This window comes from Scylla paramamosain, chromosome 8 (assembly GCF_035594125.1).
Source record: "Scylla paramamosain isolate STU-SP2022 chromosome 8, ASM3559412v1, whole genome shotgun sequence".
NCBI classification, from domain to species: domain Eukaryota; kingdom Metazoa; phylum Arthropoda; class Malacostraca; order Decapoda; family Portunidae; genus Scylla; species Scylla paramamosain.
In genome coordinates, this window is record NC_087158.1 from 11743150 (window position 1) to 11769571 (window position 26422).

Genomic DNA, 26422 nt, shown 5'->3' on the forward strand with positions numbered 1-26422 from the left:
GGCAAACGATGAAGATGGAAAAGAGAAAATATGAAAAGATTATTATTATAGGAAGAGAGGACGGGAGGATAGCGTGATAAAAGGAAGAATGTGGTAAAGTGAAATGAAAAAAATAATGAAGGATAAATGAATAAATGTAAAAATACGGACGGCAGGAAATAAAGGAGGAGGAAGAGGACAATAAAAGCTTAGATGTTGCAGAAAGGATTTAAAGTGGTGTGTGTGTGTGTGTGTGTGTGTGTGTGTGTGACTCATCCATCATACACGAGCTTAACAATACAAATAAAAAGAACACTAATATCAATTTGGTATCAACGCCAGCAGCAACAACACTACCACCACCCCACATAACTATAACATCATAACAACCGTACCTGTAGCCAATAGCACCACCACCAGCACATAACGATGACAGCAGGACCACCCCCACCACCACCGCACAACATAACAACAACAACATTACCCTTAGCCAATAGCACCGCCACAAGCACCATAACAGCCATGACAGCAGCGGTGACAAAAGCCTGACTGAACCTGGACGATGCTATATATAACTTCAGGTCACGCAGAATATGCTCCTTACTGACTAGTAGTGTAAAGTTAATTATTGGTTTAGTGCAGTACCGAAAACGAGTGACAGACTACAAAAAAGATAAGCCTTGGTCCTAACACACACCGCGACGACTCTTAGGAACAGGCAGCCAGCAATGAAAGTGTAGACACCAATACAATAATAGAGAAGAGGAAGGTAAAAGACAAAACGTTTCAGCACAATATATACAACAACATCGCTTCATTTCGCAGCCACAACAGCAGGGCAACATGGATAGCAGAGACAAAATATTGTGTTTTCGCCCGGGATCGAACCGGGGACCTTGCGCGTGTGAGGCGCACGTGATAACCACTACACTACGAAAACGATACATAGTGTGTCTCGTCACAAGGATTTACACCGTCACAAGGATTTACACCAACACCATCACCACCACCACTACTCCACCTGCCGAACTCCCCACCTGTCTTCCCTTGTCCCTCCACCATCTGTCACCATCACTGCCTACACCTCTCACTCCCCGACCTTCCCTCCCTCCAAGTCTCATCACCTACCTCAGTTCCCTTTATTAGGGCCGCATTCACACCAAAACGAGTCGCGTCGCGTCAAGTCAAGAGCGTCATTTGATGCGATTCATTTTGACTCATCTCCGTTCACACCGACTGCGTCAGCCCGCGTCAAGTCAGCACTCAGTGACCTGGGTAATTTCATGGAGAATGGATGCATGTTCCCTGGCTGAAGTAGCTGCTTTGTTGTGGCTTCGTCGTCGCAGACGTAAGAAGAAACAACGAATATGGATCCATGAACTTTCTTTCTTTCTTGTGGGAGATGCAGCTTTTCCTCTCAAGCCTAATCTGATGAGACCATATCCTAGAAAGGACTTGGACTACTCCAAAAGAGTATATAACTATCGGATCAGTAGGGCTAGAAGAACAGTAGAGTGTGCCTTTGGAATGCTAGCTCAGAAATTTGGTGTACTTCATACATTGATGATGACTAGTGTTGAAGTATCTGAATCACTGGTGAAAAGTATTTGTGTACTTCATAATTTCATTCAACATGAAAACAATTTCAACTACTCTCCTCCAAGTGATGATGTTAGTGATACAACACAATACAACTTTCTAAACTCAAACCTGACAGCAACAAGCACGAGGCCTACAAGAGAAGCCATGGCAGTTCGTGATACCTTGAAAGAATACTTTGTTTCCCCAGCTGGAGCTCTTGAGTGGCAACACCGAATGATCTAGTAATGTAAAGTTCATAGCCTAGTGTATAGTTCATAGTGAATAAAACTGTAGTCTTACCTGTACTCTTCATTGCAGCAGCAACCTCCTTCCACAGGGCAGCTATGACATCCCGATCCCGGTGGTTGCGGTCACTAGGATCATATATGGGAGGGCGTTCTCGAACTAAATTTATCAGGAATTCCACTTCCATCATGCTCCCGCAACGACGGACTCGCTTGTGACTTATGTAGAAAATGGGTCCAGCCCTATCTGTGACTCGACGCGACGCGACGCGCCGTTGACTTGACGCGACGCGACTCGCTTGGTGTGAACGGTTTTTTTCAAATATACATACAAATTAATGTTAAACTCGGGTGGCGATTCATGACGCATGATGACTTGCCTTGACTTGACGCGACGCGACTCGCTTGGTGTGAACGCGGCCTTAGACTCCTCCCCTCTTCCTCCTGTTCCTGCTCCTCTTGCTCCTCCTACTCTTGTTCCTCCTCTTTTTTCTCCTCTTACTCCTTTTGCTCCTGCTCCAGCTCTTGCTCCTCCTCCTCTTTCTCATAAAGTGTAGATAGCGAAATTGATTTAGGAGTAACAATATTGAGCAGTCTAAAGCCTAGCCATCAATGTTCAGGTGTAAAGAAAACAACAAAAATAATTGGCTTAATCGCGTATCATTTAAATATAAATCTAACAATATGATCCTCACTTAGTATATCTCCTTGGTCCGTCTCCTTTTGGAATATTGCGTTCAAGCATGATACCCCTATTACCAGGAAGACACTGGTAAATTAAAAACGAGTTCAGCGTAGAGTAACAAATTATACCAAGCCAAAGAAACAAATCATACAGAGGCGACTTAATACATGTGTTTAAAATCATCAAAGGCATTGATGACATGAACTGCATTAAGTATTTAATGATTAACTTTTCCAATTACACGCTAGGAAACGGTTGCAAAATTGTTGGGAAATCTTTTGACTTTCATGAATCAAAGAATTTATTTTTCCGTCGATTCGTCAACCTACAGAATGGGCTTCCCCGAGACGTGATAGACTGCAAAACCGCAGGGGCTTTTAAACACCGTCTTGACATATATTTTGCTTAAAATCCGCGAATAACAGCGCTTGTTAGACATTAATTTTCTTGGTTTTAGGAAATGGGACCACCTCATTTTATATATTTTGATTTTTTCCTAAAAAAAATTTCTTCGTTTTTTTTTTTTTTACTTCAACCCCCCCATAAGGTATTTATTTCCGACCTGTTTCCTGTACGGCTTATACCGGAGGGAGAGACTTTCTGCTTTGCTGTCCTTTTTTTCTACAATCACTTTAGTAGTCCTAGGTCAGGTCATCTTGTAGGGACGCAAAGGGAGGTTGTAGACCGTGTATCTATGTAACTATATAACTCCTCTCCTCCTCCTCTTCCTCTTCCTCCTCAGGGCAGCTTTACACTTTAAGGAAGAGAAAGGGACAAGGGAGGAAGACAAGTGCTAAGGATCACAAAAGGAAGGGAAAGAGGAAAGGGAAGAGAATGGAGAAAACAAACAGTTCTACGCTACTTTTCCCTCTCCTTCCCTTTCCCTACTGTTTCACGTTAAGGGAGAGGACGGGAGAGGAGAGAAAAAAAAATATTAGAGATCACAGGAAAGAGGGAGGGAAGGTAAGGGTAGGAAACAACGCAAGGTATCTCCTCCTCTTCCTCCACTTTTGCTTCACGGTGAAGGACAGACTGAGAGAAGAGAGAGTATTACAGATCACTGGACGAAGAGAGGGAGGAAAGGGGAGGAGAGAAAGGGAGAAGGGAAAGAAAGGATGTAGGGAGGGGAGTGACAAGTCTTCCATGGCACGTGCGGTACTGAGGCGCGTCCCGTGAAGCCTGAACCTTGAAGTGACTCAGACACATTTCCGGCTTCCTCTGTCTCACCCCTGCCTGGCTTCCTTGTTAGCTGGTCTCTCTTCTGTTCTCCCTTCCTTTGTTTTCTTTAGGCACGCGTCTCTCCGGTGCTGTGAGGCGTGGCTGGCTCACTTTCTGGCTACACCGCTGGCTGTCTGGCTGGTTGGTTGGAGCACTGTGAAAAATGACCTGTGTCTGGGAGCAGAACGGAATGTTTGCTGGCTGGTGTGGTGAGCTGCTGAGGTGCGCGGTGGCTGTCACGGCGCGGCTGAGGGAGGGAGGGTGGAATGAAGCGGGACTGAACCAACTGCATGTTGATTTTGTCTTTAAGTTTTCATTGTTACATATCACTTCAATATTGCTTTTTTTTTTTTTTTTTATCCATCCTTTCTTCTTCCCCGCCGTTCCTTCCTTTCAGTCGTCGGCACTACTTTCTTTTCTATCGTTCTTTATTCCAGTCGCCAGTGCTCCTCTCGGTGGTGTCAAGTGATAAAGCGGAGTACCTCTTTGCCTCCCTATTTTCCTCGTCTGCTCGTCTGAACTGTAGGGGGCAATAGACAGGACTGAAGATGCGCTGTATAGAAAATGCGGGAGGGAGGATAACAGGGAGAATGGGATGGACAGAAAGGGATATGAATGTAGATTAAGGCCGTAGATGGTGGAGTTTGCGTATTATTGATCACCTCCCATGAAATCTAACCTCTAAACAGGAGAAAAGGAAATCACAAATAATAGAACATGTGGGGGAGGGGGGGAGGGAAGGGGTAAGGAAGGCAGGGAGAAAGGGAAGAAATGAGGTAAGGGAAGGAGGAAGGGATGAAGGAAAAAGGGAGGGAAGGAGGAAGGAAGGAAAGGAGGCTGGGAGAAAGGGAGGGCGGGAAGGAGGGAAGGAAGAAGGAAGGGACGGAAGGAAGGAAGGAAGGAAGGAAGGAAGGAAGGAAGGAAGGAAGGAAGGAAGGAAGAAAGAAGGGAGGGAGCAAGAAGGGAGGGAGGAAGAAGGGAGGGAAAGAAGAAGGAGCGGGAGGAAGAATGGAAGGGAAGGAAGTAATGGGGGTAAGAGAAGGAAGGGAGGGAAGGAAGGAAGGAAGAAAGGGAAGGAGGGAGAATAAGTCAACGATGCGACCAACACAAAGGAAGCGAGTCTACAAACTTTGCGCTTCAGGAAGACCCGTGAAGCCATGAATCATAGTCAGACACACAGCAACACAACAACGGGGAAGGCGAGGCGAGGCGAGGCGTGGCGTGGCGAAGCAGTGGCGGTGTTTGAGTCTCCGAGGTCGTGTTGGAGCAGCCAAGGTTAAAAACTTTTCACTCGACACGGCTGCCAGCATGTCCTTCGTGTATTCCTGGGCGTCCTTATCGTTGTCGTCTCCGTTATTCTCAGCCTTGTCCTTTCTTTTTATCGACCTACTGTTACCTTTCTTATTTGTCTTCTTAGTCGTCTTCCTAATTGTCTTTTAGTCACTGTCCTTTCTTTCCAATGTGATGACTTCTCTTCCCTCTGAGTGTGTTCTTGTTTGGCTTTATCGTTCCCGTCCCTCGTTCTCTTAATTATTTCCCACTTTTCTGTTTGTCTTCTTAGTTGTCTCCAACGTCATCGTTATTTTCCATACGACGGACTTCACGCTGTCTCCTTCACAGTCATAGCCTTTGTTCTCAAAGCGCTGAAGATGAGTGCTGAGAGAGAGAGAGAGAGAGAGAGAGAGAGAGAGAGAGAGAGAGAGGAGAGAGAGAGAGAGAGAGAGAGAGAGAGAGAGAGAGAAAGGTCATGGTGATGAACACATGTATGTCTCATTACTGGAGGCGCGTGGGTAGCAGCATGGTGGAGTTATGAAGGAAGTACGAGCACGTGATCATTACACACACACACACACACACACACACACACACTCCCCAATTAACCCTCACGTACGTACACTACTAGACGCACTCAAAACTCACTCATTACTCACGCACCAAACAAGGCAACGCATCCAACTTACTATTTATTTTTATTTTTGAGAGTTTCCCAGAATATATTATGCCAAACTTTAAAAAAAAAAATATATATAAATTTCACGCACTAACGCAACGTGCCACAAGTAAACAGAGAGACAATTGGAAAATGGGATATAACAAAGGGTAACAAATAAAATCGTCAGTAATTAGGCCAGGATAAGAAATATTAGGTTTAGCTTGATAGAGTCAAATTTAAATATGAGGTCGGAAGAGACCGGATCTCAAATATGATATTGGTAAATGAATGGAATAGACTCAGTAATCAGGTATTTGTTGGGTCAACAGGGAGATTTAAAAGGAAGATTAGACAAATTTATGGATGGAGATGGACAGTGGAGATGAAAAGGCACGTTTTATAAAGGGAGCTTCATGTGTAGGCCAGCTGGTTTCTTGCAGATTCCCTTGTTCTTTATTTTTTTCCCTGCTTTCCTTAATCAGTCCCACGCCTTCCTTTGCATTTGGTATATCGCAGACATAATTCCTTCTCGCATAATGGTGACGCCTAGCTAAAAAAAAAAAAAAAAAAAAACGGACAAACACAATATTTCACACCTCAACTGATATGTTTCGTTCTTCAGTCCACCTTTTCTTTACTCAGTTCCACGTCTTCCTATGCATAAACTAAAGTCCCTCACGCTAAAAAAAAAAAAAAAAAAAAAAGGAATAGATAAAAATCACGGACTAACACAACACTCCGCATCTAAACTGATATTTTTCATTCTTTAATATATCTTTCCTTTACTTAGTTCCGCGTCTTCCAATGCACTTCGAATATCCAAGACTTATGTAATTCCTTTTCGCTAACCCCCTTCTTCGTCTCCACCGACCTTAATTTCCCCTTTGTCGTTTTACTCTTCTCACCATCTTATCTCTTTCTATTTCTATTCGTCCGTTCGTTCCCTCTAAGAACTGGCTCGCCACCCTGACAATGTCATAGTGTACAGTGCTGTGTAACTCCGACATTAACATCGAAATGCCGCGCCCGCTGTGTCCATATCGCGGCGGTCACACGATAGGAGAGAGAGAGGGAGGGGGTGGGGAAAGTGTGGCAGGGTTCAGGGAAGGGGTAGGGGAAAGGGTGGCAGGATTCAGGGAGGGGATGGGAAGGGGGGGATAAGGGTGTAGTAATTGTACCTGACACCTGGTGCAGGCAACTACGAATATTAAACAGGTGTGTGTGTGTGTGTGTGTGTGTGTGTGTGTGTGTGTGTGTGTGTGTGTGTGTGTGTGTGTGTGTGTATTTTGTTTCATCTCTGGTTCTTTTTATAAGCAATCCGCCCCCTCTCTCTCTCTCTCTCTCTCTCTCTCTCTCTCTCTCTCTCTCTCTCTCTCCTCTCTCTCTCTCTCTCTCTCTCTGACACACACACACACACACACAGTCCTCTAAAAATACCAAATTGAAAACGACTTTTTTACCTTTTTATCGAGAGAGATAAATTGACGAGATATCGAGAGAGAGAGAGAGAGAGAGAGAGAGAGAGAGAGAGAGAGAGAGAGAGAGAGAGAGAGAGAGAGAGAGAGAGAGAGAGAGAGAGAGCGCAAAGGCATAGGGAGGGAGGGGGGTAGCTAGTAATATTCATACAATTAGGGCGGCAAATAACAAGAATGATGATAATTGAGATCAGATTGCGCCATAAAATATTTCGCTTCGGCCTTCATGGAGTAAATAGCCGCGCTGATGCCACTTTCAACTCCCGGATGAATGCATAAATTACCTCATTTCGATACCCATTAGAGCTGGGCTTCATTATCTGCGACGCGGCGACCAAACCCTCCCTGCATTGTTGCCCAGCCAGACACACAAAAAGACGCCTTTGTTCCACGCCGCCGCCGGTCAGAACACGAGAGAGCGAGAAAGAGAGAGAGAGAGGGAGAGAGAGAGGGGGGAGAGGGAGAACCAACGACAAGATTCCCTCCCTCCCTCCCTCCCTCCATTCATCACTTGCTCCCTCACTCGTCTATCCCACTCGCTCATTCAATTCCCTCCATCACTTGCTCCCTTACTCTCTCTCTCTCTCTCTCTCTCTCTCTCTCTCTCTCTCAAGCTAATTGGACGGAACAACATTTCAAAGCCTCATCTATTACGAAGCTATAAGGGATCTGTAATGGACACACACACACACACACACACACACACACACACAGTACATAACCACCCCTCACTGTTCTAATATGCACCTCTCAAACTATCATAAAACAAACAGTCGTGAAAATACAATGATTTTGCCAACAATAATCTGTAGTAACTGGCAGATGTAATATTCCTACAATTCTGCAACACAAAAGAAACATAAAAGTCCCTCGCTGCAAACTAATCAACTACTAAAAAAAATGTGCATAACGTTAAGTCAAGTTCAGGTTGGAATTCACAAGTTCTGGAGAGGAGCGAGCGTACCATGTATCGAGAAGTAATCAATCAGCGAGGCGTACTTTTAGAAGATTAAGGGAAGACCAGCTATGATTGTGTTACTCGTACCTGGTTCCGTTCTCTCTCCTTCTCCTTCCTCTCCTTGTAATATTCTCCTTCTCTCGCTTCTCTGCCGTCTTGTCCTTTTCTCTTTCTCTTTCTTTCTTGACGTTTATCTAATTTCCTCCACTCGCTTCGGAGAACACACCGACTGAAAGCAGGCGAAATTTTAATTTAGAATTTTGTTAATAAGTACTTTTTACCTCCACCTGTGTGTGTGTGTGTGTGGAGTAACGAGGTGGCAGCGGTTATCCAACACTATCACCTACACTAAAACCTACAACTGCACCTATTCCCTCACCACCACGACCACGACGACGACGACCACCACCACCACACACGTTCATATTCAAGTCACATTATTATTTGTCTCTTACAACGCAACCCTATTTGTTTTCTCTTGTTATTTATTCAGTTGCCTGCCAGCCTACAATCTCTCTCTCTCTCTCTCTCTCTCTCTCTCTCTCTCTCTCTCTCTCTCTCTCTCTCTCTCTCTCTCTCTCTCTCTCTCTCTCTCTCTCTCTCTCTCTCTATAGGATATATATGTATATATATATATATATATATATATATATCCTATAGGATATATATATATATATATATATATATATATATATATATATATATATATATATATATATATATATATATATATATATATATATATATATATATATATATATATATATATATATATATATATATATATATATATATATATATTAGCCCCTTTTCTGTTCCCTTCTACTTTCTCTATCTCATTTTCGATCCAAAGCTGGATGCTGCGTTTATGTGCGCAATGACTTAACCTGCTCTCGTGCCCACGCTCTTGAATCTCCCGAGTTTTCCACCATCTGGCTACGACTACAGAGTCACTCTCATACTAAATTTATCTGTGCTGTATACCTCTCTCCTAACTCCTCTGACTATAAGAAATTCTTTGACTATTTAACTTCCAAAGTGGAGTACATTCTGACCCTCTTCCCTTTTGCAGAGATCTCCATTCTTGGAGACTTCAATGTTCACCACCAGCTTTGGCTTTCCTCTCCCTTCACTGACCATCCTGGTGAACTAGCCTACAACTTTGCTATCCTCCATGACCTAGAGCAATTGGTGCAACACCCTACTCGTATTCCTGACCGTCTTGGAGATACGCCCAACATTCTTGACCTTTTCCTGACCTCTAATCCTTCTGCTTATGCTGTCACCCTTTCTTTTCCGTTGGGCTCCTCCGATCACAATCTCATATCTTTATCTTGTCCTATCACTCCAATCCCTCCTCAGGATCCCCCTAAGCGAAGGTGCCTCTGGCGTTTTGCCTCTGCTAGTTGGGGGGACCTGAGGAGGTATTTTGCTGATTTTCCTTGGAATGACTACTGCTTCCGTGTCAGAGACCCGTCTTTGTGTGCTGAGCGCATAACAGAGGTGATAGTGTCTGGCATGGAGGCGTACATTCCTCACTCTTTTTCTCGTCCTAAACCTTCTAAACCTTGGTTTAACACAGCTTGTTCTCGTGCTATACATGATAGAGAGGTGGCCCACAAAAGGTACTTAAGCCTTCCATCACCAGAATCTCATGCACTTTATATTTCTGCCCGGAACCATGCCAAGTCTGTTCTCCAACTAGCCAAAAACTCCTTCATTAACAGAAAATGTCAAAACCTTTCAAGATCTAACTCTCCTCGTGATTTCTGGCATCTAGCCAAAAATATCTCCAATAACTTTGCTTCTTCTTCTTTCCCTCCTCTACTTCAACCAGATGGCACCACTGCTATCACATCTATTTCTAAAGCTGAACTCTTTGCTCAAACCTTTGCTAAAAACTCTACCTTGGACGATTCTGGGCTTGTTCCTCCCTCTCCTCCACCCTCTGACTACTTCATGCCACGTATAAAAATTCTTCGCAATGATGTTTTCCATGCCCTCGCTGGCCTAAACCCTCGGAAGGCTTATGGACCTGATGGGGTCCCTCCTATTGTTCTCCGAAACTGTGCCTCCGTGCTTGCACCTTGCGTAGTCAAACTCTTTCAGCTCTGTCTGTCAACATCTATCTTTCCTTCTTGCTGGAAGTTTGCCTACATTCAACCTGTTCCTAAAAAGGGTGACCGCTCTAATCCCTCAAACTACCGTCCTATTGCTTTAATTTCCTGCTTATCTAAAGTTTTTGAATCTATCCTCAACAGGAAGATTCTTAAACATCTATCACTTCATAACCTTCTATCTGATCGCCAGTATGGGTTCCGTCAAGGCCGCTCTACTAGTGATCTTCTGGCTTTCCTTACTGAGTCTTGGTCATCCTCTTTTAGAGATTTTGGTGAAACTTTTGCTGTTGCCTTGGACATATCAAAAGCCTTTGATAGAGTCTGGCACAAAGCTTTGATTTCCAAACTACCCTCCTACGGTTTCTATCCTTCTCTCTGTAACTTCATCTCAAGTTTCCTTTCTGACCGTTCTATTGCTGCTGTGGTAGACGGTCACTGTTCTCCTAAATCTATTAACAGTGGTGTTCCTCAGGGTTCTGTCCTGTCACCCACTCTCTTCTTATTATTCTTTAATGATCTTCTAAACCAAACTTCTTGTCCTATCCACTCCTACGCTGATGATACCACCCTGCACTTTTCCACGTCTTTTCATAAACGTCCAACCCTTCAGGAGGTAAACATATCACGCAGAGAAGCCACAGAACGCCTGACTTCTGATCTTTCTAAAATTTCTGATTGGGGCAGAGCAAACTTGGTATTGTTCAATGCCTCAAAAACTCAATTCCTCCATCTATCAACTCGACACAACCTTCCAGACAACTATCCCCTCTTCTTCAATGACACTCAACTGTCCCCCTCTTCTACACTGAACATCCTCGGTCTGTCCTTTACTTATAATCTGAACTGGAAACTTCACATCTCATCTCTAGCTAAAATAGCTTCTATGAAGTTAGGTGTTCTGAGACGTCTCCGCCAGTTTTTCTCACCCCCCTAGCTGCTAACTCTGTACAAGGGCCTTATCCGTCCATGTATGGAGTATGCTTCACATGTCTGGGGGGGTTCCACTCATACTGCTCTTCTAGACAGGGTGGAATCAAAAGCTTTTCGTCTCATCAACTCCTCTCCTCTAACTGACTTGTCTTCAGCCTCTCTTTCACCGCCGCAATGTTGCATATCTAGCTGTCTTCTACCGCTATTTTCATGCTAACTGCTCTTCTGATCTTGCTAACTGCATGCCTCCCCTCCTTCCGCGGCCTCGCTGCACAAGACTTTCTTCTTTCTCTCACCCCTATTCTGTCCACCTCTCTAACGCAAGAGTTAACCAGTATTCTCAATCATTCATCCCTTTCTCTGGTAAACTCTGGAACTCCCTGCCTGCTTCTGTATTTCCACCTTCCTACGACTTGAATTCCTTCAAGAGGGAGGTTTCAAGACACTTATCCGCCAATTTTTGACCACTGCTTTGACCCTTTTATGGGACTGGCATTTCAGTGGGCATTTTTTTTATTAGATTTTTGTTGCCCTTGGCCAGTATCCTTCCTACATAAAAAAAAAAAAAAAAAAAAAAAAAAAAAATATATATATATATATATATATATATATATATATATATATATATATATATATATATATATATATATATATATATATATATATATATATATATATATATATATATATATATATATATATATAATTTCCTTGAAACACTAGGCGGTGGTGAGGATGGACATCAAAGGCAGGGAGGCAAGAACCATCACCTTATTATTCACCACAGGCTGAATAGTTAAACTTCCTTTTAATCCTTTCTTATGAATATTGCATATCTGTTTCTCTGTACTGCCAGTTACTTTTCCCAACTATTTCAATACCAGCGCATGATGAAGGGCGTGAAGGAGGGGCAAGAACCTTCTGCTGTATTGTATTCACTCTCTACACTGTACCTATAAAGTCTGTTGCTGTGTGGTTGCCATTTCTAATCCTCGTTGGTAAAATTCCCTGAAACCCTCGTGGATTATTTGTCAGATACCTTGCCAGTAAACTTAACGCAACAGTGATTGATTCTACACGTAGCCACTTCAGTCATTCCGTGAAGGCAGTTGTTACCAGAGCCATCAGTTTGTCACGAGGCTGTTTGATGTTCATGTTATCCCAATATATCTAAGCCACAAGAGCAACACAAAAGTAGAGCTCTGTCAGGTAAACATGGCTCAAGGTAAGTTGCTCGTACACTTAGACACGGTAGGTTATGTTAGACTGGCAGGCTCTGGGGCGTTGGGAAGAATGGGTGGGAGTACTTAGAGGTTGGGGCAGAATGGTGTGGGTCTGTTATAAGTAATTCAGGATTTTCTTCTTTCTTGTTTACTATTGGCACTATAGATATGTCAAGCGTTATTGTGGGTAACGGAGTTTTTCTTATGGGAGATTTATGTAACCCTTCTACGTAATTTATGGGTGACTAGCGCTACAAATGCACTACAGTATAAGTAAAGGAAACCGTCTTTAGAAGCTACACTACAGCATTTATGCGAGTAATGATAGCAATCCCTTACAAAAGGAAAGTACATTTCAAATATTAACCCTTTCACTGCTAGTCGATCTTTCCCATAATCATCTACAACTTTTGAAACTTATTTTCTGGTACAAGTCTCTTAAATAAGTACTTCTGCAGTTTAGCAAAGACGAAATTAATCTATTTTTTTATTTACTTCCAAACAATTTATTACAGTGATATTAACGTTATTAAACGACAAACATTGCAGTAAAAGCAGTAAAAGTATTAACTCCTGACCTCATTCTTGATTATGGAGACAGGTAATACCACAGACAGGTAATAACTACAAGTAATACCTGTGGCAACCATGCATTTCATTAAGATGAAGCAAGGAAAAAAAAGGAAAACAAAAAAAAGAAAGAAAAAAAACAAGAAGAATGAAAACGAAATAAGAAGCAAATAAGAAAGAAGAAAGAAAAACAGAAAACACAGCATTAGTCAGTACTAGACACATCACGGTCACGATATGCGACACCATGACAGGCGGCGTCCAGCGTGGGAGGACTGACACACACACACACACACACACACACACACACACACACACAGAAAGCAGATCCCTTGACAAAGAGTACATTAAAAACAGTGCTGCAGCCAACACGACCACGCTACTTTTTATTCCTCTGCACCTCGCACAAACACGGCGGCGGCAGCGTCCTGTGTCCAGTGTTTCGTCCTCACGCTCCGGTCTTCACGTTCCGCCGCCTCCGCCAGCCAGGACCAGAGCGGCAGGGGCTCAGTCTCGCTATGAATACAATATACAAGTCAATTTCCTCTTAATCCGGGAGGCGTGTGCAACCCCGGCGGGCAACAGGTGGCGAGTCCCCGGGGCTACTCGGGTTAACATGGCCGCCAGTGTCACGTTACTGCAGCTCCGACATGAGCCCGTGTTCTGAAACGCTTTGCTCTCTCACCACGACTATTTTCCAAGGCCACAGAGATTATTTACCGGGTTTATCAAGAGTGACTCCTGTTAATATCATATAAATCTTGTTAATCTGTCACTAGAACCGTAAAAACACCCTTAAAATTCCATGAAGCTTCAACTACGAATAGACCAAAGCCTTTTGAAAGTAATGGAGGTGAGGCGAAGAAAACGCTTCAGAATATGGCCCATGAATTCTACCACGCCTAGCCACGTCTGCCGCGCACTGTCACTGACCTTCGCGCGGCCTGGCGAAGTAGCGGACTCGAGCAGGTTCCGTCCCTTGTTTCAAAGCTCCGAACACTTCATTAATATAAAAAGAAATTGGCTGCGAGTTATAAATACCTATTAAGTCGGCGGTCGGAAGTAATCGATGCGAAATGGTCCAGACGAGGAGACGACTAAGAGAGAGAGAGAGAGAGAGAGAGAGAGAGAGAAGGAAGGGAAAGGGATAGAAGGAGAGACATGAGGGAAGGAGAAAGGAAAGGAAAATGATGCAAAATGGAAGGAAAAAAAAGACGAGAGAGAGAGAGGGAAGCAGAGACACGAAAAAGGGAGGGAAGGGGAGGGGAGAGGAGGAGATGGAAAGGGAGGGGACACAAACTGGGGGAGCAACATCGGGAGGTACAGGAGGATGAGGATTCAAGTTTTATGGCACGTGACATAGGTTGGGTGAAAACAAGAAGGAAATCTTGGGACACAAAGGACGGGTAGACGGTTGAGGGAAAGAAAAATTGGGTGGGTAAGGGAGAGAAAGAAATAATGGAAGAGAAAGAATGGACAGATTATGAAGAGAAAGAAAAGAAGGACGAGTAAGGCAGAAAAGATAGGATGATAATATAAACAGTACCAGGAGTACACAGAAGGAAAAAGAGAGAGGGGAGAAAGCAGAAAGAGGAGGATGAATAAGATGAGAAGAGGGAGGGTTAGAAGACGAAGGAGAGGAAAAAGAAAGAGGAAGGTGAATCAGAAAAGGAAGGAGAGAAAAGAGAGCGAGGAGAATGAATCAGAGGAGGGAAAGGAAAAAAAAAGAGGAGAGAAGAAAGAAAAAGAAAGGAAAATAAATCAGAGGAGAGAAGAGGAGAGGATTAGAAAAAAGAGAGAGGAGATAATTAGAAGAAAAAATAGAAGAGGAACAAGGGAAAACAGAACGAAATGAATAAATAGGAGGATGAAGAGGGTGAGTCAGAAAGAAGATAAGAGGTTTAGGGAAAGAGAAAAAGATAATTAGAAAAAAAAGAGGAACAGGAGGAAAGGAGCAAAAGGAAGAAATAAGAGAATGAAGAGGAGGAAGAAGAAATAAGGAAGGGGAGAAGATGCAATCAGGAAAATCGAAAATATTGACATTCTGAAATAGTGTGAGAGAAGAAAGAGAGGATAGGATAAAGGACGAGGAAATAAAGTATGGAAAGAGAGAGGAAAGCATACGGTAGAGGGAAAATAAAAAAAAAAGAGGTAAGGGAGTAATGGTGCAAGGAGAAAAGAAAGGAAGGAAGGAAGGAGAGGAAGAAAGAATTTAGGATAGCAGAAGTACCTAATCTTAATGTGAGTTTAGCTTTCATTCTGATGTTTTGTGGAAGACATTATGCTAAATTAATTCTCTTCCTTCTTGCTCCTCCTCCTCCTCTTGAGCTTGCTTGTCATTCTGTTAGTAGTGCGTTAAAATGTGCTTTTTTTGTTGTTGTTGTTGGTATTATTAATGTTTTCTTTCCCATCACAATGCACAATCTCTCTCTCTCTCTCTCTCTCTCTCTCTCTCTCTCTCTCTCTCTCTCTCTGGTGGTAGTGATGGTGGTGGTGCTGCTGGTGCTTCTGGTGGCGGCTTTACTTTTTTGTTTGTCTGGTGTTGTTTTGTCTGCGTCTTCCCCTTTGGTGGTGTTGCCAGGACGACCAGACGTGCCGCTGCAAAAATGTGCTTCCTCTCCTCCCTTCATCTGTGTTGCCTTTCAGGGGTTGGCGAGGACATGCTTAGGTTTACTCTGTCTTTTTCCTCGGGAAGTGACGGTTTACGATTTTTTTATCACCCGCCATTGATAAATCAGATGATATAAATAACGGAACATGAGAGAATTCGAATTCAAATAATGCGTAGAAACATGAATGACAATTGAAAGTAAGACAGACAGACAGACAGACAGACAGACAGACTGACACACACACACACACACACACACACACATGAAGAACGTATGAACAACAAGAATGCTTAGCGTGAGAGAGAGAGAGAGAGAGAGAGAGAGAGAGAGAGAGAGAGAGAGAGAGAGAGAGAGAGAGAGAGAGAGAGAGAGAGAGAGAGAGAGAGAGAGAGAATAATTAGTAGACAAACCTCTGCATGTGAAGTAAACTCTGTGTATACTTCCTCGTATCTCAGTGTACTATGTGGTGTGTGTGTGTGTGTGCATTGGAAGGAGACAACACAAAATAATAATGAATTGATGGTTTATTTGAAAAGAAGAGAATGGGAGAGAGTGCAAGGACGAGGCGGGAAATAAAAGGAAGGTGCGAGAAAGTGCCGGGGAGAGAAAATTGCCTCGGTGACTAAAAGACAGAGAGAGAGAGAGAGAGAGAGAGAGAGAGAGAGAGAGAGAGAGAGAGAGAGAGAGAGAGAGAGAGAGAGAGAAAGAGAGATTTATAGTGCTCCGGGAAAAGAAAGAACTAGGGAAACACAAATACACTCACTCACTCACTCACCCACCCACCCACCCACCTACCTACCCACACACACACACACACACACACACACATGCACACAATTTAGGATCGAAAGTTTCTCTGTAAGTTCATCTGTATATCTGTCTATTTGCCTGCTTGTGTGTCTATATTTGCTTGTTTGTATTTGTCTGTCTGTCTGTCTGTGCGTTTGTTTATAAGCATCTACTTGTCTGTTTCCCTGTCTGTATGTATATCACCTTGTCTGTCTACTAATATATATATATATATATATATATATATATATATATATATATATATATATATATATATATATATATATATATATATATATATTTTTTTTTTTTTTTTCTGTGTTCTTTATCTTCCTCTCCTTGTTACTGTTTGTTTGTTTACTTGTCTATCTACCTGCCTGTTTGTTTACCACCCTGTCTGTCTGCAAATATATGTCTGTCTGTATCTTTGGCTGTTTTCTTGATCTCTCCCGCCATAGTACTAACCAGTCATTCAAGTCATTACCCACTCCACAGGTACGTACAAGGATTCACCAGATCTTATTCTGAAACATTTCTGCCTGCATCTCAACTATTTCCAATAGGTTCCAGTTTGAGTGACACGGGTTTTTACTGTTCTAAAGACAGATTAATAAGATATCTACATTATGAACAGGAGAAACAGTCTTGAGAACCCGGTGAATCATCTATGTGGCATTTGAAAAAAAAAGTCGTGAAAGAACAGTGTTTCAGAATACGGAGCTTTTTAATAAGATACAAGGGTTTTTAAGTGTTTTTACGGTTTCATTGACAGATTAACAAGATTTCTACATTTTAAACTGGAGAAACACTCTTGAAAAACTTACTAATCATCTCTGTGGCCTTTGAAAATAGTCGTGGTGGGAGAGCAAAGCGTTTCTGAATACTGGCAGTACATACGTGGACAGGCGCCTCGCTGGGAGGTCAGGTAGGTTGGACGCGAGTCGCAAGCTCTCCCTACAGGTATAAGTAGTGTGGAGCACCTCAAGGTCACTGGCGAAAGTTCAAGGTTACGAGGAGGAGGCGGAGGAGGAGGAGGAGGAAGAGAAGGGGGAGGAGCAACACTCATACTCCAGGCCTCGTCTCGTCTAAATAGCTATCGAATTCCCAGACTGTTAAGGGTATAGAGCGGCTCGGCGCCCCTTGGTGAGCCCCCACCGAGGCACACACCCACGTATATCGTGGTGGAGGTAAACGAGGACATCAAAACCAATGTGACCCATGAATACCGTGCTGCCCGTAACTATATTGTGGCTGAGGCTCCGCACCGCGCCTGTCCCAGGCTGTGTTGGCGGGGACACTTCTTTAAATGTGAGAAAACGGGAGGATGCCGCACCCTTCGAGGGAACCTTTGTGCACTTATAACTGATTGTACTTAATTTGATAAGGGACTTGATTGTTTGACGTGTGTTTTTTGTTACTGTAGTTATGTAGATACGACAGTGGACAACGGGGCAGGGCAATGGGCGCCAGCACTCCACAGGTAAGAATTTTTTGTATTCCAATAAAAGTGTGAAGAGACAGATCAAACATTTATGATGTTTGTTTTCATATTCTTACTAACTGCTCCATTTCATTTAATATTTTCTTACAATTTCCATCGCCCACATACTCATGCTACCACCACACACTTTCTTCAGTAACACCTCCGCTTCACTCAGGTTTGTGTGTTTTATCTCGCTTCAAATAATTCTTCATTTCCTTTCATCCTCACTTGTATTTTTATTAACAGAATGCAGTCTGACGCACACACACACACACACACACACACACACACACACACACACACACACACACACACACACACACACACACGAAGACACCATACAAAAAACTTTCTCTCATTAGGTAACCCAGTATTCCTAATGCCTAAGTAATTTGTATTTGTTAATATTAAACTTCATTTGCCATCTGTCTGTCTATTCGTTCATCCTATCCAAATCTGCATTCAAGGTGATGGCATTCGAATCCGACCTAACTCGTGTCATTCGAAAATTTACTAACATTGCTACTAATCTCACTATCTACCTTACTTACTCATTCATTTACTAACTTCACACAAATCAACACGATTCCTCCCTTTCCTGTGAACTTTATGATCATCTCCCTCCATTTCTTCTCACCTTCCGTTTTCTTCCCCTCTCCCCCAACCCCACAAAACAAGAGGAGCGAGGAACTAAACCCCGAGACCAGCAGAATCTTAGACAAAAATGGAGAAGGAATTCCTCGCTTTCATCTGCCTTCCCCCTTCACGAGCTCTCGATTTACGCACTCACGCCAGATTTACACCACTCATCCATTGGTGGGGGCGAGACTCTACTGGTGGTGCCCTCGAGGGTGTTTCAAAGAGCTGAAGGAGGAGCAGGACTGACCATAGTGAGATTGTGTTGTTGTGGATGTACGTTTTCTTTATCATTCACGTTTTCTTTTGTGTGGGTTTAAGGGTGACATGTGTATTTTTTATTGAGTCGTGTGGTGGTTTTATTTTTTCAGTTCTGTACGTGTTAATTAATCTGTATTTTTTTAAGAAGCTGAGATTTTCCTAACATGCCCTGGGCACTCAACCTTCGTCCCACCAGTACTACCTTCCGATACATTAAGTAACCACCCCTCTCTTACGTATTTCTCTAACACCTCCCTTATACACTCCAGCACACACTTGTCGTCCAACCTTCGTTACCACCAGATGGCGCCAGAGTTCAGAGCACACATCATACATCACTCAATTAATTCCTACAACAACTCGTATTCACTCTCATACATTGCCATTCAATTAACTTTTGTAGCATTTCCAGTGTTCATTACTCCATCACCAGCGAGGAGAGGACTTAAACATCGCCTCAGGGTTAGTCCTCGCTGTCATTAGATCAAGGTCACGCATAGGTCACGTTTTTGTCATCTAGTCGTGATCTGTCTTATATATATATATATATATATATATATATATATATATATATATATATATATATATATATATATATATATATATATATATATATATATATATATATATATATATATATATATATATATATATATATATATATATATATCCTCGGGTGGTGAAGAAACGTAAACAAAAAAAGTAGAAAATAACTATTGTAAATATTTGCTGACCTGCACTTAACATAATTGCTACTTTGTACTCACCTGTTGGCGTGCCGCAGGGGAGACAGCCGCCTCTGTCATTACTGAGGAGCCTGCAGGTGTGGGGTAAGCAGGGGCGGGGCGAAGAAGTAAGGGCGTGCTGGAAGTTTTATAGTCCACTCTGGAAGAGGAAGGGAAAATGTGAATCATGTACAGTATATATTCTCTTCGGTTTAGATTTGTACAAACGAAATATACGTTATTAAAATAAAAGTTGTTAGATAAATTATATTTTTGATAGACAGATGGTCAAATAGATAAATATTCGTATAGAAATGGATAATTGACTATAGTATTATACTCGTACAATATAAGAAACGTGAGTTAAATATCAGAATACAACCTCTCTACACCTTCTCACCCACACACACCTGTCCTCAACTTCATTAAATACTTTCTCCCTGGTGGCGCGTGCGCCGCCCAGCACGCCGACAGGTAATTCAATTTAACCTGGGACTCTACTGCGAGGTATAAATTAACGAGAGAGAGAGAGAGAGAGAGAGAGAGAGAGAGAGAGAGAGAGAGAGAGAGAGAGAGAGAGAGAGAGAGAGAGAGAATTGTAAATTAAATTGGGGCGCCGCAATAACAAGAAACCGGGTTTTGAGGGGGATGGGCTTACAAGAAAGCGCTACGTCTCCCGCCGAGAAACTAACGGGAGCCAAGACTGATTTTGCAAACCATTCAGACACAAGCAAACAACAACAACAATAACAGCAAAAACAACTACTACTGCTACTGCTTCCATCACGACCACCACCGTCTCTACTATATTATTACGACTACTATTACTACTGCTACTACTACTACTACTACTACTACTACAAATACTACCACCAGTACCATCACAACTAACAATACTATACCATATATTTATATTAAATACATACAAAGATGAGCGCGCGCGCGCGCGCGCGAGAGAGAGAGAGAGAGAGAGAGAGAGAGAGAGAGAGAGAGAGAGAGAGAGAGAGAGAGAGAGAGAGAGAGGGGTGGGGGGGGGGGGCGCAGGTGAATCCAGGTAAGGTAAGGAAGGCAGGAGAGTAACAAGGTACATAAGGACAGGCCAGCCATCCAGCCAGCCCCGCGCCGCCTTTCAGGTTCAACAAGCCTAACGACATCCCCAGACGGTCACACACCAAAGAGAACAACCGCACAAAGATTCCCTCCCTTTAAAGTTGACAACCAGACCGTCTTTTTTTTTTTTTTGCAGTATGTGTGTGTGTGTGTGTGTGTGTGTGTGTGTGTGTGTGTGTGTGTGTGTGTGTGTGTGTGTGTGTGTGTGTGTGAGAGAGAGAGAGAGAGAGAGAGAGAGAGAGAGAGAGAGAGAGAGAGAGAGAGAGAGAGAGAGAGAATTTCTGATATTGCTATAAGCCCATGAATATTGAATACGGAAACAATAACAGTAGTGGTAGTAACAGCAATAGTAACGGTATTATTAACTAATACGTATGTACACTAATAGCAACAATAACAATCTCTCTTTTTGGTTCCTCGTTCTCCTTCATTATTCACTTCCTCCTACCCCCTCTTCCATATCTTCATTTCCTTCCACCTCATTCCTGTTTCTTCCCCATAATCATTCCTATACGTATTTCTTCTTCTACTTTCTCTTACTTCCCTTCTCTTCCACATTTCCTTTTATTCTCTCTCTCTCTCTCTCTCTCTCTCTCCCCGTTCCCAAGTCCACCTCACCGTAAGGCCTCGATGGCGCAGTAGGCAGCGCGTGAGTCTCATAATCTCAAGGTCGTGAGTTCGATCCTCACTCGGGGCAGGTTCTTTTTATTTAGGTTATCTTTTTATATATATTTTTTATATATCCATCTTTATATTTTTCAGCGTCTGTCTGTCTGTCAGCCTTCCCTGCCTGCTTGCCTGTCTCATTCATGACGCGTGAAGATACTAATAAAAAAAAGTGAATTATAATAATCTCGTAACTGACTATTGTCACTTCATGAGAAAGAAGTGATCGAAAGAACTATTGACAAGACGAACTCAGGCATGCAAAAAAAAAAAAAAAAAAAAACTGGCACATAACGGGATTCGAATCTACTAATATACGATCAAATCCTTCTGTGGAACATTACAAGAGCATCCCGTCACTTACTTCGTCTGCCGAGTGTATTTCAGTCGCTAACTCTTGGATGATACGTTTTCTGAGCTGACAGTAAACCTCCACCCCCTCCCCACTCCTCTCTCTCTCTCTCTCTCTCTCTCTCTCTCTCTCTCTCTCTCTCTCTCTCTGAAGGTAAATCACACTCAAGATAATACACTGACAGGACACACAAGTTAGTGATTACTTCGTATCCTCATTCCTCTGTTCAATTCGTCTATTGACGTTTTGTTTACAACTGTATTCTCTACCACTTTCCTTCAGTAATTTGCGTATTTTCTAATAGTTTTGTTATGATCTCTCTCTCTCTCTCTCTCTCTCTCTCTCTCTCTCTCTCTCTCTCTCTCTCCTTTGTTTCTCCTCATCCCTCCTTTGTTCCTTCTCATTGACGTACATCCCACTCTCCTCTTTCGCTACTTTCTATTTGACGTTCAATAAATGCACTGTTTCTCTTTCTCTTATTTATTTTTATCTAATATTTTTTGTCCTGAAAATTTCGTGACATTTAAATTGAGAACAAAGTATAAGGAACTAAAACCCATACAGTGTTGCTTTTTTGTCATGTAATTTTCGCTCCTCTAAACTGTCATTCCCAATCCCTTGCTTTTAGTTTGCTTCTACTCTTTGGCATTTGTCCAGTAATCTTCCCAATTTTCTGTGACGTGTTTGTCGCGATAAGCAGCAGAAGTAAGATGAAACAAACCAACACTGTTCTTCTTTATACTCACCTTACCATTTCCTTGCTTAACCTTTCTAGTTTCTCTGCGACGTGCTTCTCTTGAGCAGCAGATAAAGAATAATAAACTAACTTTCCATTCAAACGTATACTTTTCTAACCCCTTCCCTTGCCTGACATTTCATCAGTATCATATTACTTTCTCTAGCACTGGCTTTTTTTTTTTATTCAGGAGTGAATATAAAACAAAATACGCATATAAGACATAGAAAAAAAAATCTATAACCAGTTCCAGCGGAGAGGTCATGATTAATTGCGTGATCGAATTAACCTTTTGACTGCCAGTGACAATAATTACATTTGTTATAAGTAGAGCCCTACGGGACTTAAACGAAAAAAAAAAAAAGAAAGACGAGAGACTGAAGGAGATAGATACAGACAGATTAGACAAATAAAATAAAGGAACGAGTGAATCAATAAATGGACGAATAAATTAATGAATCTGCAATCTTTGAATATTCAATCCAGATGAGACATGTAAAACGTTTGTCTAGAAATGACCGTTTTGGTGATGCCAGTAATACTTTAAATAGCACAGCGTAATGACAAAAAAAAAAAAAAAAAAAAAACCTAACCACATCGACGACCTTCGAAAAAAAAAAAAATCCTTATGAGAATCCAGAGCATCTTTAAATAGCCCCTTGCAGGATCCTAAAGATACTGTTATGCTCCGTTTAATTCGAGAAAATCCTCTTCTTCCTCTTTCGCCTTCTTTGTTTACCCTTCCTGCCTGTCTATCTGTCCGTCTCCGTCCGTCCTCGTCTGCCGCGTAAACAAAAGAAGAGAGAGAGAGAGAGAGAGAGAGAGAGAGAGAGAGAGAGAGAGAGAGAGAGAGAGAGAGAGAGGTTCGGAGTCACTTATTATAGTGTTTCGCAGAGGGGATTCACTCGATAACGAAGCTTCGGACAAACAGGGACGAAGAAATACGGTGGCACATCCATTTACCTGATAGGACGGAAGGGACGGAGGGAAGCCAGGGAGGGATACAGAAGTGAAAGAAGCGGTACTGTACGTAAGAGTGAGAGGAGGGAAGGTGAAGCAGACAACAGGGGGAAAGATGGAGGGAACGAAGGAATGTCACATAAACACGGTGCAGGAAGGAGATATGACATGTATTGTGATCATGACGAAAAGAAAACGGCGATATAAAAAAAAACAAAAACTGTTGGAAGGAAAAAAAAAAAAAAAGGCGGGGAAGAGAGACACGCACGGGTAAGAGAGAGAGAGAGAGAGAGAGAGAGAGAGAGAGAGAGAGAGAGAGAGAGAGAGAGAGAGAGAGAGAGAGACCGTGCGTGGGTAGCAAGAAGGCGCCGCGGAATCAAGGGGAAGAGGGCGAAATATCGGATGAAGAATAAAGCACGAGTCACTCCCGCGGAAACAGCAGCAGCAGCAGCAGCAGCAGCAGCAGCGCGGGGGAGGAGTAAAACGGGGCCGGGATTCCTTCTGACAGAGATAAAAGAAAACGGAGAAATGCACTTTTCCATAATATACACTCAATTCCTGTGCTGCTCTGACCTGAATATATCTTCCTCCTCCTACTACTAGCCCTTCTTTTTCTTTTTAATTTTTTTCCTTTTCCTCCTCCTCCTTCCTCTTTCTCTGCTCCTCCTCCTCCTCCTCCTCCTGCGCCTTTTCATCTTTTTGTTTTTCCTAGTTCTTTTCCTTGCTTTTCTTCTTCACCTCTTCCTTTCCCTTCTCCACCTCTTTTTCCTCCTTCTCCCCTTCTCCCTCTTGCTGTTCCTTCCCCTCCTAATTCCTTTATTCTTTCCACAACTCATTCCTTCACCCCGAGGCTTTCCATCCATTTCCAGTAATATTCCAGGAAGTTTGAACATGATACAGTTCTTCAAAGCGACGCCGCCAGCCTAGAATACAGAGAACTCGATAACAGGTTTTTTTTTTTATGAGGTCAAGTTCCGTAGTTAGGTAACATAGGTAATGTTTTCTTAGGTTAGGTGAGGTTTGGTTACGTTGTTACGCTGCCTTAGGTTGGATTAGGTCACGTTACATTACGTTAGGTGAAGTTTGGTTACATTAGGTTAGGTTAAGTTACGTTAGGCTAGGTTAGATACTATCATCAGTGCTGTATCTCCCTTTAAGGATTTCAGGGTCACATTCTCTTTTCCGGACACCACTCACAAGAGACAATTCAAAAGAACCAACCATTCAAAAGTACTCCTAATCGCCGTCTTTATGACCCCTCACTCCTCCTACTCTTCCTTCTACCCTTTCCATCACTTGCCCTTACTCAATCTTACTTCTATTCCTTCACCTGTTCCTCTCCCTACTTCTTCCTTCGTTTCTTTCCTTGCTCTTTCTTCTACTCTTATTCATTCCTTCACCTCTTTCTCTACTCCTATTTACTTCCTACTCCAACTTCTCTTACTCCCTCGTACTCATTTTCCTCTTTCCCTATTCTTTCTCCTTTAGCCTACTCACTTTCCTCTTACCTGTGTCTCTTGCTGCTCTCCCCGCTGCACTCTTTTCTCACTCTCTCACTGGAAGTCACGAGATAGGGTCTTTGTGAGATTCTTTGTGAGTGGAATTCGAATCCCGTGAAGCATAGATTCATGAAACATAAAACAAATGGAACTACTTCACTAATTTCAATTACTAGTTTCACGAGTTTATGAGAGAAGCATCAGCACACACACACACACACACACACACTTCGGGAACTTAATAATGTAAATGACCGTTTGCTTTTAATGAAATTCTGCTACGTGGTTTTCTCTTTGTCTGTCTGTCAGTCTCTCTTTGATCCTTGTTTTTTTTAAAGTTTGTATATTCCTTTTGCTAGTCTTTTTTTCATGTTGGAATAATAAACTCTTCTACTACGTACTCTGTTTGTTTGCCTGTCTGTCTGTCTGTCTGTTGGCCTGTCTGCCTATTTATTTGGCTGTTTGTTTGCCTGTCTGTCTGACTTCCTTCCTCTCTCTCTCTCTCTCTCTCTCTCTCTCTCTCTCTCTCTCCATGACCTTTAATCTTCCAAAGTCTGTTATTCACCGTTCTGCTTTTCATACCACAATAACAACTAACACTAATGCCTCTCTCGTTATCTCATTTCCTACGCTACACAAAAACAAAATACTGTAATGAGGGTCTTGTATTAGCGTGGATTACAGAATGGCGTGTTTTTCATTACCGCTTCCATGACTATCGTAACATAAGCCGCTTAACTTTACGGATGAAAAGTATACAGGCGAGTTGGTCGGTGGAGAGTCCGTGATTGTGTGTTGTAATGCGATACTGGAAAGCTGCTTGAAGGGCGGGGAAGCAGGAAAGGCGCATGGGTAGTTGTGTAGGTACAGTCAGTCATACAGAGAAACATCCTTACTAAAATTATACGAGTCTGACACAACGAACGAAGAAATAAGGAAAATACTGCTTGGGCATGGAATGCGAATTTGTAATCTGGCTTGCCAACTTAAACAGACACTGCTCGAATCGTTCTGAACTGTGAAATTTAACGTTCAAGAGAGTAAGGGTGTTTTCCTGTGTGATTGTATGTACGTATGTTGGAGCAGGTGAGGGAGACAGGTGTGAGGAAGAGGGAGAGAGGCGTGATGAAGGTTTTTCACTGTATGATGGACTGGTAATGGTTGTCGATGATGATGGTGATGATGGTGGTGGTGGTGGTGGTGGTGGTGGTGGTGGTGGTGATGATGATGATGATGATGATGATGATGATGATGATGATGATGATGATGATGATGGTGATGATAACGACAACGACGATGATAATGGTGATATGATGATGATGATGATGATGATGATAACAGCCGTCCACTGTGCTGTTCTCTCGTATCTAGTTATTAGAGAACAAAGAAGAGAACAATCAAACATCAGAAAGAAGTTGAGAGATCATTGCTGCTTGTTACTGTTTGCAAACCCTTGTAAAGAGCTTTTATTTATTTATTTTGTAGTTAGTTAAAGTTTAATTAGTTACAGTTGTAGTTAGTTAATCAGTTAGTCATCTATTTATTTAATTTTCACTTACATTAACAAAAATACTCACAGATCAATAATTTTCGTTACTATGGTTACGTATCGCATTCCTTCTCTATACAGTGTAACGATCCGTGTATGTGTGTGTGTGTGTGTGTGTGTGTGTGTG

The 26422-nt window shown here is 42.4% G+C and overlaps 1 protein-coding gene and 2 non-coding genes across 3 annotated transcripts; 1 reads left to right on the forward strand and 2 right to left on the reverse strand.

The window, feature by feature from the left end:
• Positions 1 to 846: 846 nt before the first annotated feature.
• Trnav-cac (transfer RNA valine (anticodon CAC)) lies at positions 847 to 919 on the reverse strand. The gene has a single exon. It is a non-coding gene; the product is annotated as a tRNA-Val (tRNA).
• A 1544-nt stretch (positions 920 to 2463) lies between these two features.
• LOC135102527 (uncharacterized) lies at positions 2464 to 24877 on the reverse strand. The gene is made up of 3 exons (XM_064007808.1): positions 24756 to 24877; positions 19466 to 19583; positions 2464 to 4228 (listed from the first exon to the last, which is right to left on the reverse strand). The coding sequence occupies exons 1-3, from the start codon at positions 24875 to 24877 to the stop codon at positions 4127 to 4129; spliced, it is 342 nt and encodes a 113-aa protein (XP_063863878.1). The 3' UTR covers positions 2464 to 4126.
• On the forward strand, positions 21158 to 21230 carry Trnam-cau (transfer RNA methionine (anticodon CAU)). Its single transcript has one exon. It is a non-coding gene; the product is annotated as a tRNA-Met (tRNA).
• Positions 24878 to 26422: the final 1545 nt, after the last annotated feature.